Source organism: Acanthochromis polyacanthus, chromosome 8, assembly GCF_021347895.1.
Source record: "Acanthochromis polyacanthus isolate Apoly-LR-REF ecotype Palm Island chromosome 8, KAUST_Apoly_ChrSc, whole genome shotgun sequence".
In the NCBI taxonomy this organism is placed as follows: Eukaryota; Metazoa; Chordata; class Actinopteri; family Pomacentridae; genus Acanthochromis; species Acanthochromis polyacanthus.
This window is the reverse complement of record NC_067120.1, coordinates 344,970-359,066: the sequence shown is the minus strand read 5'-3', so window position 1 is coordinate 359,066 and position 14,097 is coordinate 344,970. Positions and strand designations below refer to the sequence as shown.

The 14,097-nt window shown below is 45.6% G+C and overlaps 1 protein-coding gene across 1 annotated transcript in view; it reads right to left on the bottom strand.

Annotated features, from left to right (window-relative positions):
- Positions 1–14,097, bottom strand: part of slc45a3 (solute carrier family 45 member 3) — a 31,752-nt gene continuing 17,655 nt past the window's right edge. Inside the window, exons 2-6 of the mRNA XM_022189930.2 lie at positions 9,389–9,729; positions 5,834–6,024; positions 4,855–5,512; positions 1,497–1,762; positions 1–1,412 (exon numbers count right to left, since the gene is read on the bottom strand). Of these exons, the coding sequence (XP_022045622.1) occupies positions 987–1,412; positions 1,497–1,762; positions 4,855–5,512; positions 5,834–6,024; positions 9,389–9,536 (1,689 nt within the window). The 5' untranslated portion in view covers positions 9,537–9,729 and the 3' untranslated portion in view covers positions 1–986. The remainder of the gene's footprint in view (positions 1,413–1,496; positions 1,763–4,854; positions 5,513–5,833; positions 6,025–9,388; positions 9,730–14,097) is intronic.

Below are 14,097 nucleotides of genomic sequence, written 5' to 3'. Positions count from 1 at the left end.
TTGTTTTAATTTGTTCAGAAAATAGAACCATAGAGGGGACTGGTGGGATGCTCTGTCCTCCAGGATAGAAAGAAATATATATATACGGTGTGTGTGTATCTGTCTGTATATATATATATATATATACATACATACACACTATACTATCAACACCTTCAGCAAAATGTCCATTTATATGTGGGTGGGTGTGTAATAACCAATGTTGCAAGTCTTCATTTGTGTGCGCGTCCGGATGTCCTTAACACAACACACCCAAAATGCATGCAGAAAACCTCGATAAAGGAATAAATTGAATGGATGGAGATATATATATATATATAGACACACACACAGTATATATATTTCTTTCTGTCCTGGAGGACAGAGCATCCCACCAGTCCCCTCTATGGTTCTATTTTCTGAACAAATTAAAACAATGCAGTCATTTATCCGTTCTGTACTTCTCCCAGTCTGACTGAGGATTTTTAAAAACCAGACGATGAACGTCAAGGCTTTAATTAAAACTGAAATAAAATAAGATGCTGACCAGAGGATGAAGCATCACAAACCAACGGAGCTGAAATGTTTGTTCTGAGTCCCAAACAGCTTTAAAAACTCTGGATAGTTCAGCATAAGATTAATAAAAAAACAGAAAGGTTAGTCACTGCTGAGTTCTACAGTAAATCTTCCTGAGGAGAAACATGGACTGAAACGTCACACTAGAAAGGTTTAGTCATCTGTAGGAGCGTACCTGAGCACTCAGGTGTTGTGGACTCTTCAGGCGGCTGCTGTTACATGGAAACCGCGTGTTACTGGCAGATAACACGCCTGTAGTGGCTTTATGTCTGTTAGTCACGTTCACAGAATGTGCCACAGCGACAGAAAGGCTTTGAGAAAAGCAAACCAATGGGACCGGCACAAGGCATTCTGGGAACAGTAGTGCATCGCTGAGTTCCACCCTGGAACCTGAATGAATGATTGATTCCATCACTGTCGTCTTCTGCATCTCAGCTTCTGAGCTCCTTCTGGTCAAAGACAATCTGGCCGGCCAGGTAGATGGCGACGGCTCCAAAGATGGCAGAGCAGGCGATGTAGGCTGTGACGGACTGAGTGAACTGAACGATCATGCCCATGAAGAGGGTAGGGAAGACCTGAGACAGGAGGAAGGTACTGTCTAAGATGGCGAAGTCCAGACCAACACCACGTTTCTCGTAGCCCAGCTCGGCCTCGTCTGGCTCAGAGGAGCTGTGAGACGAACCGTTCTGGTTCTGAGGGCTGGGATTGAACTCATAGTCCTGGCTGAAGAAGGCATGCTGGTAGGGGTTGAGGTTCAGTCCTCCCTCCTCTTCTACTGCAGTCAGATACACAGAGTCTCGCTTGGCTGTTACACCATTTTTATAGATGCTTTTGGTTATCCTTTTTGGCATGTAGACCTGAAATGAGACAAAAAGAAGCCAGCTAATCAGTAATGCAGATTCCGTTCACATGCTGTCATTGTAAGTCCTTCCTGTTCTCACCTCCTTCTCCTTGTGGTAGTGGCAGGTCAGAGTGTAAGGCAGCGTCTGGAGCGTTGCGTACGCATAGCCGGTCAGAGCTGCCATCACAGTGACCAGGACCACGCTTTTGGACAGGCAGATGACCAAAGCCGAGGCCGTGAAGCTCACCATGCTGCTCAGGTAGACCCACCGGGACCCAAATTGACGAACCAGACGGCTCATGACCAGAGAGAAGACGGTTGAGGTAGCACACTGCAGGAACAGACCCAGACTGCCCATACGGATTCCTGGAAGAAAAACTAAATCAGTATTCTAACCACAGCAGCCAGTCAACAATGACTGCAGTCCAGTAGTCTGTTTGTTAGGAATGTTCCTGAAGGAAATGACCTGAGAGTGTGACAGCAATGGGATGAACTCCAGCTGCTCAGTAAAGGTGCTTCATTTAGTGTCAGACACACGGGTTCATCCTTTAGGAGATGAAGCAGTTAATACCTTAGCCCTTTTAAATCAATGAATCAACACTGATCCATAATTCCTTCCAGCAGAAACACTCAAAGCAAAGCAGCATCCAGGACAGAACTATGCTAACTACTAAAACTAGTGGAGGTTTCTTCCTGCAATAGTTTCCCTCCCATCACTCTGTGACCTCCTGTTGTTTTCTGTTGAGGTCAAACAAAAGTACCAGATAAAGGGAATTCACCCAGTGCCTGCTGTTGTTGTAAGTTTACAAACTGTCAAACACGTTGAAGTGACTCCATTCATGTCCTTCTATGGCCACGTCCAGGAAAATGTGCACAGAATGCTGGACCAGAACTGAACCTGAAAAACCTTCTGTTGGTCCAGAAACAGGCAGGAACAGATCTGGTTCAGCAAGAACTAGCATGGACTATCAGCGGCAGCATTAACTTCAGATTAATCCGCTCCATGTTTACGTCCAGTTCCAGTCGGACCACCTCAGCATCCAGACAACAAAGCTCTGGATGAAGTCTCTCCTACTGACCACACTGGAATTTAACATTTTTACAACAGAGGAGAAGTCCAGATTCCTTCACAAAATGAGATTCATTCTGGAGCTTGGACGGACGGACGGACGGAGGGAGGGACGGACGGAGGGACGGAGGGACGGACGGACGGAGGGACGGACGGACGGACGGAGGGACGGACGGAGGGACGGACGGACGGACGGACGGACGGACGGAGGGACGGAGGGACGGACGGACGGACGGACGGACGGAGGGACGGAGGGACGGACGGACGGACGGACGGAGGGACGGACGGACGGACGGACGGACGGACGGAGGGACGGAGGGACGGACGGACGGACGGAGGGACGGACGGACGGACGGACGGAGGGACGGACGGACGGACGGACGGAGGGACGGACGGAGGGACGGAGGGACAGACAAGTCAGTCAGTGGAAGATTGTAATCGCGATGCATCCTGTTCCAGCAGCTCATAAAGTTCCTGATATCGTAGCTCACAGTAAACGCTTGTTGAACAATTTAAAAATATTAATTAATGTTTGGTTAGTCTGTCCTTTTGAACTGTTTCTATAATAGATGGAAATTCGATTAAACTGATTGAATCTCTTAACTGTGGTCAGAAATGGCAGCAAAAACATCCATCCATCGAGGGATTTTCTATCTCATGGGACTAAAATATTCTCTTTAAGATAAAGTTCCAAACTAATCCCTATATATGTTGTAGTCCTTAAGTATTTTTTAAATGTAGCACTAATGTGTGAATGCTGAAGTGATTCCATCTTTATTCCATCTTCTATCGTGGTGATCTCCACTATGTTAACACGTGGGTCAGGAGTTCAGCAGCTGAGACAAACGTACGAGGACCACATTACTCCTGGAAAGAAAAGCTGCTCGGCCCACTTTACAAACACTACAGCAGCTAATGAGGACTGAAATTCAAGCCCGGAGAGATGTGGGACTGAGCCAGAACGCTGCTGAATCTGTGCACAGGACAGCTGCTGCTGTCTGGGAGAATTACTGTTCCTCTGGTACGAGCTCTACAGATAAACGCTTCACACTGTAAACCTCCCAGCAGGAAACATGATCACAGAAACAACAGCAGTTAAAAGCAGGTAGAACATCCCTGCAGCTACAACCAAAGCAGAGAAACATCCGAGTGACCCAAGAACATCCCTGTGTTTCACATTCAACACACCAAACTCAAAAACTGTGGTCTTTGTTTTGATTCCTGGCATTAACTCTTAGTGAGTGTGAATTTCCTCCTGGTCCAGCAGAGACAGAGCAAAGAAAACAGAGGAGAAAGGAGGTGGACAGAGAGAAAAGAAAAGAAGATAGGTGAATGGACAAAAAATGTCAAATTAAAGAAAAATGGATTAGAAGCCTGATGAAAGGACAAAAGGTGGAGGAAGGAGGAAGGGAAGCTGAAGCATAAAGTGAAGGTAAAACAGGTCATGAAAACGACACGAGAACGATGGAGATAGGATGGAAGAAGTCTGACTGAACAATAAACCAAAAGGAAGATCAACACTTCACTCAGTCATGGCTCACTATGCTCAGAAATGTGAAACTTCTCAAAAAGAAAAGATGTTTGCCTCACATGTTCACTTCATTCTTTGTCATTCTGTGTCTGGTAAAAAACGCCTCAGAAAGACGTCTTCCCAGCGTAGTCGAACAGAAACTGATTAGTTCAGGTTTCTGTGCCTTCAGATCAGCTACAGGTTTGCTTTATTCTTAAAGCTAAGCATTTGCATAGTTAAGGAAAAAAGCCATGAAAGTGTCTCCAGGATTAGTGACAGTCATTTACAGAGCAGGAACAGGAAAGGATAGAAGCTGAGGATTTGTTGACAGTTACTGAAAAGCAGCAGTGGAAAATGAAGCTTGAAATGCAGAAATGAAATGTTCACAATGTCATGGGAATGTTAAAGACTCATCATTTAGTCCTTCAGCTCTACTAGAAACCAGGGCTAACCCGAATAGTGGTTTCTGGCCTCCGAATATTCGGGCCCTATTAAAGACGAATATCCGAAAATTCGCTCCGCCCCGTAACGTGCGATGGTGGGGAATATTCGGATACCATAATTAATATCCGGATACCGCCGTAGCGAACGAATATTCGGAAATTCGGGATATTCGGGTCCAGCCCTACTAGAAACACAACGAATGCAGCAGAAACAGGTTCTGTCCCTCTAGTCCAGCTCTAAGAACATCTAGTCCAGGTCTGTGGAGGGTTTGGGTTAAGATCTAAGATCATCATGTCCTCCATCTGACCAGTCTACATAAAGCTGAAGAACTCTAACCCTGCTTGGTGACTCCATGTTGTAAAATTAAGGAGATATATGAATGAGCAGCTCCCATTAAGCGTGGAACTAACCTGTAGAATGACTGAACAGACTGACCTTCATCATATCTCTGCCTGGACAGACTTCCTGGTGGAGCGCTGGGAACGCCCTCGTACAGACCTTCCCCCACGAAGTCTGTGTAGAAGAGCATGAAGGACATGATGGCCATCCAGCTGCAGAGCTGAGCCACGCACAGCTGCCTCATCACCTGTGGGACGTGGCAGTAGCTCCTGTAGATGGTCGGGGTCATGGACCAGCATGTCCTCAGGAGGCACAGCAGGGGTCCAGACTTCAGCAGCCTCATCTTACACCTGAGCAGGTAGCAGCAGGAGCGCGGAACACCGCACCGGCCGGCCTCCAGCGGCCCGGAGCCTGACTCCAGTAAAGATCCGGATCCTGCCGAGCTGTTGCTGGAGCACGAGGGTTCCTCCGACACCTTCATGGTGATCAGCACGCTGGAGATGAAGATGAGGATGAGGAGGGAGAAGAGGCACTCGGCCTGGCCTCCCAGGTAAACGGAGAGCAGACCGCGACTCCAGTCCAGAGCAGGCAGCAGATAACCGACGCAGCCTCCCAGACTGACCATGAAGGAGAACATTGCGAAGGCTTGGTCCTCCTCGTCCCGGTACAGGTCTGACAGAAGAGCCTCCAACGGAGTGAAGCACACCTGTCCACAGAAGTCCAGGAGCCCCACACCCAGGATCAGGAAGCCCACCTGGAACACATCAGGAAGTTAGAGTTAATTTATTCACCTCTCAGCTCAAAGACGCAGCCAGCGACCTCCAGCTGGGTCCTCCTGGTTCTCCTGCTGCACTCAGTAGGTAGAAGGTATTTCTGGGCCTTTTTCAGCCGTTCTTACAGACAAAAGAGGAGAGAGAGAGGAAACATGGAGAAGAGAGTGGGAAAGGATCGGCTGGATCATAATGCTGCTGCTTTAGGGACTATAGCTCCTGTTGATGGGTCTCCAGCTCCACCTGTAGAACTGCCTGGAACCCTCCAGGTAGAACTAAAAAACAACAAACAGCCAGCATCCTACCTGCAAGGTACGGCCACCCCAGGCAAAGAACTCTGCCAGGACGTCAGCGTTGGGGATGATGAGAAGAGCCAGGAGGACTCCCAGAGACAGCAGCCAGATGAAAGGCCGCCTCCGGCCATAACTGCTGTTGCAGTGGTCACTTGCCGAGCCAATCAGAGGGATGAACAAGAGGCCGAGCACTGGGCCGATACCTGCAGGAACAGCAGGAACACTCAGAGGAACACAGCAGGTACCAAACAGCACTAACAATGTATAAAGCAAAACATAGATGTTCTTTGCCAAACACTGCATTCCAAAACCCTGACTGCATTTCTACTCATGTTTACCCACCAGATATTCACTGCAGCCTGTTTAAAGTCTCTATTTTAGCTTTCTACAGCTATCTCTGGTGTTTCCAGCCTGTCTTCAGCTTGTCCTTGTCCTGACCTACCAAGCAGAGACTGCATGTGTCCCTGTGCCATCATCAGACTGATGATTGCTACAGATGGCCTGCTGCCTGAAGGTAGCAGCTCATCCTCCACACGTGGCTGGTCTGGTTAATTAGAGCATGCAGGGCGTTCACATGCAGACACATGCAGTATCTGAAATCACCCCATCCTGGGGCAAGCTTTTACATTGAAAGTTCCCTGTGGAGTTTTTATTCTAGTCAGGGAGGATGCTGTTTACATTCAGGGCTTTTCATCTAAAGGCTTTTTGTCAGTTCAGGCTGTCCTCATACACACGCTGACAGACCATAATATGCAGACAATAAAAGGATATGCTCATCAAACAAACTTACACAGCAATAGAGCATAACAAGAATTCAAAATCCACTCTGTTCTTTGTCTAGTTTATAAAGAACTGAATCTCAGAACGGCAGCCTGAAGGTTCCAAAGGAAAACTGGAGCTAAGAATCCAGGAGACAGACAAGCAGACAGCAGGATGGGATGGATCAGCTAACTGCAGCCAGACATTCATCTCCCGCTGCAGCTGTCGAGGTCCATCAGAACAATCTTCAGCATCTACAGCTGGAAGAATTACCGTCTGTCCTCTCAGTAGCTGCTCAGCCCTCAATGTCGCACACAAACCCTAACACTAACCGAACAACACCTAACACTAACGCTATCAGTAACAATGTCTAACACTAACCTAACAACACCTAACAGGAACCCCAACGCTAAACCTAATCCTAATGCTCACACTAATGCTAACCTAACAACACCTAACACTAACCGTAATGTTAACACTAATGCTAACCTAACAACACTAATACTAACCCTAACGCTAACACTAACCTAACAACACCTACACCTAACCATATGATGCTAGCTGCTATGAAAATGATGCCAGCTGTTCTGAATATGATTCTAGCTGCACTGAATATGATGGTAGCTGCTCTGAATATGATGCTAGCTGCTCTGAATATGATGCTAGCTGCTCTGAAAATGATGGTAGTCGTTTCTTAGCTCTGAATATGATACTAGCTGCTCAAAAAACGATGCTAGCTGTTTCTTAGCTCTGAATATGATGCTAGCTGCTCTCAAAATGATGCTAGCTGCTCTGAATATGATGCTAGCTGCTCTGAATATGATGCTAGCTGCTCTCAAAATGATGCTAGCTGCTCTGAATATGATGCTAGCTGCTCTGAATATGATGCTAGCTGCTCTCAAAATGATGCTAGCTGCTCTGAATATGATGCTAGCTATTCTCAAAATGATGCTAGCTGCTGTCCAGCTCTAGTTTATAGACACGCTAGCTAACCTTAACCCACAGAAAACACATGATCCTACCTACTACAAACCATGTCATATTAAACAATGTGCTTTCTGACTCAATACAAACTAACAGCATATTTTAACCTTCCAGCGCTGAACAGCAGAACGTCTTCTCTGGGAGGGAAATTAGAGAAAACAACAACTGGAGAATAAAGCAGCCAACAAACGGCTGTTAGATGAAGTAGAAAGCAGCCATCTGAGATCCTGACATGACTACTTCGGGAAATTAGCTCGAAGCCTCACCAGACACAATATCTATCTTCATTCAAATAACTCTCTGCCACTCCATTATAATGCAGGGAGATGAGAATTAGGTTGAGCCATTTTCAGATTGGCTCACAGTTTTGAAAGAACTCTACATCGAAATCATTTTTCTTCACATCACCAGCAGCTGTTGGAGAAACTGAAGAGTTAAAGTGTAAATTGTTAAATGTTTAGGCTTGAAAAGAAACTTCTGCACAGAGTCTTCTTCTTTCTACCATCTGTAGTCACAAGACGATGAAAGAGAAGCCTTCAGACAGGACCATGGAAATGGACTCAGGATAAAGCTGCTATTCAAATCACCTAGAAGTAAATTCAGTTAAAGTGTATAGATTTACATACACCATCTGGGTGATATCTGGCACTAATCCAGAGCACCAAGACAACTTAGGATTTAAATAGAAACACGTCTGTGTTTCCGTTTGCATTGTAGAGGCTTCCACATAGTCTTGGTAAATTCTTACTATAGTTAGATTGAAAAGTCTGAGGCAAGTGAGCCAAAAATACCCCAGCAGAGGCCAAAGTGAATTATATGTTAGCAAGACATAATGCTGCCTATCGTCCAGAACATCCGCTGCTGCACGAGGCAGAATATCTGTACAGAGCTAAACACCCTCATGGATCCTCACATAATCCAGACATAGAACAGAGTGCAGAAATGTTAAAAAAAAAGTTCCGTACTTTGTATCACTACAGTTTACACGGTTTGATTTGAGTGAGATTTTGTGTTTTCCACTTGTTGCTCCTTATAACCAAGACAACAGAGGGAAACTATGTGCTAGCAGGCAGAAGGATTCATTCAGTGAAGTCCTGGTTTTTCACTGTCTGATCTGATCTGTAGTACAAGAACATGAAGAAGCAACACTCCAGAGAGGACCTCTTCCTCAGGCAATTTTCACTACTGCTGCCTTTCAAATAGCACCTGACTACCACGCCAACAAATAAACAGGTGACTCGGCCACTAATTTCTGTGAAGCCCTCAATTATGTCTTTATGACCTGAATTGGGAAGAAGACGAGAGCCCTGAGGCTCCATCCTACCCCCCATCGCCTTTGAAAGTGGCTTCCACTGGACCCAGTTACATATCAATTCACTAAAACACACTCCTGGGAGACCACATCTGGTTCTGATATGCAAAACTTCTCAAGTAGTTAAAGCTGTTATCAGTGCCATTTTACTTCCGTTTCATGTACACACAGCAAAGACAGCTTTCAGGCTGCTGAAGATAAAATGTTAGGTCTGTTTAGGCCACAGACAGACAGACAGACAGACAGACAGACAGACTTTGAAGCTATGAAAATCCATTCCCTGAAACATACATGAGAAAAACAGTCACGTATGTGGTCATTAAGTGGGCATACATTCGATAGCTGAATCCCAGCTTTCCTGCAGAGTGCATGTGCCAATGTGCGTGCATGTAAATGAGTCCAGTCCCACCTCTGCCTTTTATGTTTAATGAATGCCTTGTCAGAAAATGGCAGAATGTGCACCCAGAAGCCCGGTAAATGGAGCCCTCCTCCAGGCTCCGTCCAGCGCTTACCTAGCACCATGGTCATGTAGCGCTCCTCCACTCCGGCCTCCAGCAGCAGCGGGGGAACGTATGTGATCCCAGCTGCCACACAGATCTCCAGGCCACAGGTCAGGGAGTTCAGCAGGACGAGACGCCACTGAGACCTCCATCCAGGCATATTTACGGGGGCCGGCTCGCCTTTCCTCCCCTCTGGGACGGCCCTACTGGGAGGGCTGGGCGCTGGAGGGGGAGTGTTGGGAGGCAGATGGTGCCCCAGTGGGACTGGAGGCCTGTCGGGGATGGACAGCAGCAAAGACACGTGGATGTCTCAGACGACCTGGAGGATTCATCCTCTTGTCAGCATTCTGGAACTGAAGAGGAGGAAATAAGTTTAGAAACGTTCAAATGTGACCCACAGCTTTCTGCAGGGCGTTACAGGACATCATTAGGACTGTCAGGACATGCGAGTCAGGGCTCTGGCATGCCGTGTTCTACAGGTCATCTCCAGGTTACGACACCTGGATGCTTAGGGAACGTCAGCAGTGACAGCTTTCTCACAACAAAATCTAATCCATGCAGATTCCACAGATTTTCCAGGAACGTGGAAACGGCTCCAACAGTTTAACAGAGTAATAGAGATGTTTTCGCTGCTCTTCAGCGACAGCTTCAGGAACAACAGCAGACCGACCAGGAGATGAGTCAGCAGGAGAAACGGAGATGTTTACCACGAGAGCTCTTTAACCCGGTGCCGTTTTACTTACTTCATTCAGGGATTTAAAGAAAGAATCAAAGTTTTAGTCTCCCTTCTTTCTCCTTTCACTTCTCCTTGGTAACACCAGTATTAGTGGGTGGATCTAAAATCCTCCCTTCCCTCGGCTGACCTGTCATTATCTGCATTATTAAGCTCTGATTGCAGCTTTAGTCACACTGGTGAGTCCTCCTTCCAGGATCTTTCTGCAGATTACCACTACTGTTGAGCTCTGGCACCTGAGAAGATGTTCACTGGAGAAAAAGTAGAAAACTGGAGGCTAAATGAAGTCACTGGAAGGGAAAGTGTTATACAGTAGAATTTGTTAGAGTTCAGTCATCTACAGTGCTGTCAGGATGGTCCATTTAAGGTTGAGCTGCATCGACACGTGACTCCAAGACAAACAAAGGTGAACCACAACAGCTGTCTCCTTATTTTCTGCACACTGGCAGAGAAGTCAACCACGCCTTAAGGGGATCATTTTTCCAGTGACAATACTGGACATTCTCCATGACAAGCCGTGCTGCAAAGATACCAAGTATTCATCCCATCCCTATCCACTCCTAATCTACTCTACCCTACTGGGCTGATTATATTTTGATCCATTAGAAAAAAGAAAAGTCCAGATAAAAGAAGATAAAGTGTCTTTTTACCTACAATAAATTTCATTACAAACACAAAATGTTGGTGAATAAAGATCTAAATGTTTCCAATGCATGGAACTTTAAGTAAAAGGACGGTGTGGAGGAGTTCTCTCTTCTTTTACCTATGGACATCTCCTCCTACACACCTGTCCACCAGAAACTGGAGGTGTGGATTAGCCTTTACTGTCAGAAACCAAAAGTACAAAATGAGCCAAGGAAGGCAGTCCTGAATGGCTTTAATTTTGAATTTTACACAAACTGGAAGATCGACTTGAGGAGAATTATGGGAGGCAACAAGCCCTCATGAAATATATGACTGCACTGCTTATAAGCTCAGAGAGTAAAATAAAACTAACATAAAATAAAACCAAGACAGCCATTATCGTCATCATCCACCAATGAGGCGTGTGTTCTTTTAAAGCAGAGGGGAAGAGCAAGAACGGTCAGAACAGCCGCAAACACAAAAACAACAAGGTGCTATATTTGCATTTGGTGTGAAATTTCTCTGCCAATGCTGCCCATCTGTTCTCTCCCAGCAAACAAAATGGAAGTCATCATCTCCAACAAGACTCGGTTTATCACAGAAATGTGCTCAGCTGTGTGTTCAGTCAGTATTTCAACGACATGTGCATTGTTCAATTAAAAAAAAAAAACTCTTCTGTTGGGAAATGTGTGAAAAAAGCAGATAAAGCTGCTAAACAGAAGACATGCCATCTTCTAAAGGAAGCAGAGGCTCGGGGCGCTGCAACTCGGCGTCCATCTAAAAGAAACTTTTGAAATGTAAAGGCTGAAATGGTGCATTCTGGTGAACTCTGACACCTAGAATTCTTTAAACATGAAGGTTTAAAAAAATGTCTGTATGGGACCTTCTAGGCACCCCCCAAAACAGCACAAAGTCATGTTAATGTGATGAAACCAAATATTTATACTGGATTCAAATTTGAATGAGCCACATGAAGTCATCACTGTGTGTGCTTTCTGATCGACCATGGGAGTGAGCCTCTTCTGTTGAGGAACCTGTGGGGCAATGCCACTGGGTTGTTGCACGTACACACTACTGATCCCGTATGTTTGGTCCTGTTGTCGCGTCTCTTCCCTCCGCCAGGTGAAAAAATTGCTGGGCATTTGGTGGTTAGAGCGCTTTTCGTACAATTTCCTGGCATGATTTTTCGTTTTCACGTGGTCTATCAGCGCTTGGCATCCTCTGTCGCTGTATTTTGTCTCATCGTTGCACACCATGCACCTCGCTTTCCCAGCAACATCTAACTTTCGATAATGCTCTCCAATCGTTGTTTCCAACTCGTGCTTTTGGTGCGTAAGATTCATGGATTTCGCCAACCACTCCCAATTCCACTTGACGCGACACCCATCGTCCACTTCCCTTGCTCTATTCTCCTCTTTCCTGTCAGTAATTGTAGCCATATTCCTCTTTCTCCCTGTCCTCCTTCTTCGCACGACCACACAAACTGCCTTCCACTCTCGTAAAATGGTAGTTCTCGCGTTACCGAATTTGAACACGATGTACGTGAAAGTAAACATTGCAAGCCAGCGCACTGCTGACAATACGTGCGATCCAACCCTATACCCCTTACATCCCATATTTTTTTTCTCATCGAATTTGGGCGATTCACGTTGGGTCTCAACATTGATACCTCGATACGCGAATTTTCGCGGATCCGCGACCAAATAACATGCCTGCTTGGTCCTGAAAACTTCATTTAAATCCCTGAGTCCGTTTTGAGTGATGTGGGTAACAAGGAAATGATTCACACACGCTGATCGTCACATAACTCCGCCGTGGCTCTCAGCAGCGAGACCGAGACGCCCCATCTGCCTCAGTTGTCCGACCATGGAGCGCGTTCCCCGGGGTCGCGTCCCGCTCATGCGGTGGTCGACCCTCCGGACGACACGGACATTTCTCTCCACTCTTTGGTGGAATAATTAATCTAATTTACCTTCATTCTTTCAGTGCTCCATCGGATCTGGATGCAACAGTTTCCATCATGGCGATTTGTCTGGTCTGTTGTCCGCTCATTTCAGCCGTTCTAATATGTTTCGTGATTTTTTTTTTTTTTTTAAAGTGTGTATCAATCGATTTTTTTTTTGTATTCCACCACAATATTGCACGGTTGTAAAACAGTTTAGCTCCGCTTTGGTGAAGAACATCAGTGAATTAATTATTTATCATGGTCTTCAGCAGTAATTTTTGTTGGTAAATGAGAGACATTAGTATCGCACACAGACATAATAAAGAGTAGACGCCGCTCGGGGTGCTGTGCAGCGAGAAATACGGCCGCCATCTTGGTCCGGTCATCCGCTCCACTCAGCGCTGTTTGACAGCGCATTTAATCCATCTTAACTCTGAATATTAAACTGATTTTCACATGTTTTTTATTTTTATTTTTTTGCTGCAAACGTCATACATGTAGCTATGATACAGGACAAATGGAGTATTTTAATATTCATAGCGGGAATAATAGATAATAATAATAGGTAATAGAATATTCTGATATGAAGCTCCACTGTAGACAGGTATTTTGCAAACACTGTAAACACACACACACTAATATATGTTAGAGAAGCAGATAATGGCAGTAAAGTCAATTGTTCTGGGCATTTTGACTTTTTAATTTATGTTCTGATCTGCTGTATAATAATCAATGACTTTTTGTTTTCAGAGCTATCAGTCACTCAGCCAGTCTATGATCCCGTAGTTAAGCTCACACATAGTCATTAAATTAGGTTAATTCATATTTTCCCAAAACCAAACATATAGAAAGATGCACAACATCTATGCTAAACATGCAGTTATGTTACAGCAGACTACAGAGGTTTACTAAGAGACCAGACACACATACTACTGGTGAAAGTGCAGTTTGCATGAAAATTGTGTACTTAAAACTCACATTTTGATGAAATGTACTTAAATACACAAATCACCTGACAAAACCAAGTGGTAGAAAAATGTTAAATTACACAAATAAAATGCACCAGAGGCCACCAAATAGCACTAAAAAAAAAATCGAAATTTTCTTGGGGGGGCATGCCCCCAAACCCCCTAGATTTTGCACGCCTTAGGCGCGCTTCATCGCGCTGTGCGCGCCACCATTACACAAAAGTGGTGCAGGCTACTTTATTTCTAGTGCAGGCTACTAATACTTCTTGGGAACACTCTGCCCTACTACCTCCTACTACCCCCTACTACCTCCTACTACCTCCTACTACCCCATATAACCCCCTACCACCCCCTATAACCTCCTACTACCCACAGACTCTCTGACCCTGTCCTCTGCATTTCGTCCTCGTCCTCCTCCACCTGAGGTCAGCTCCATGTCTGACCTGCATTC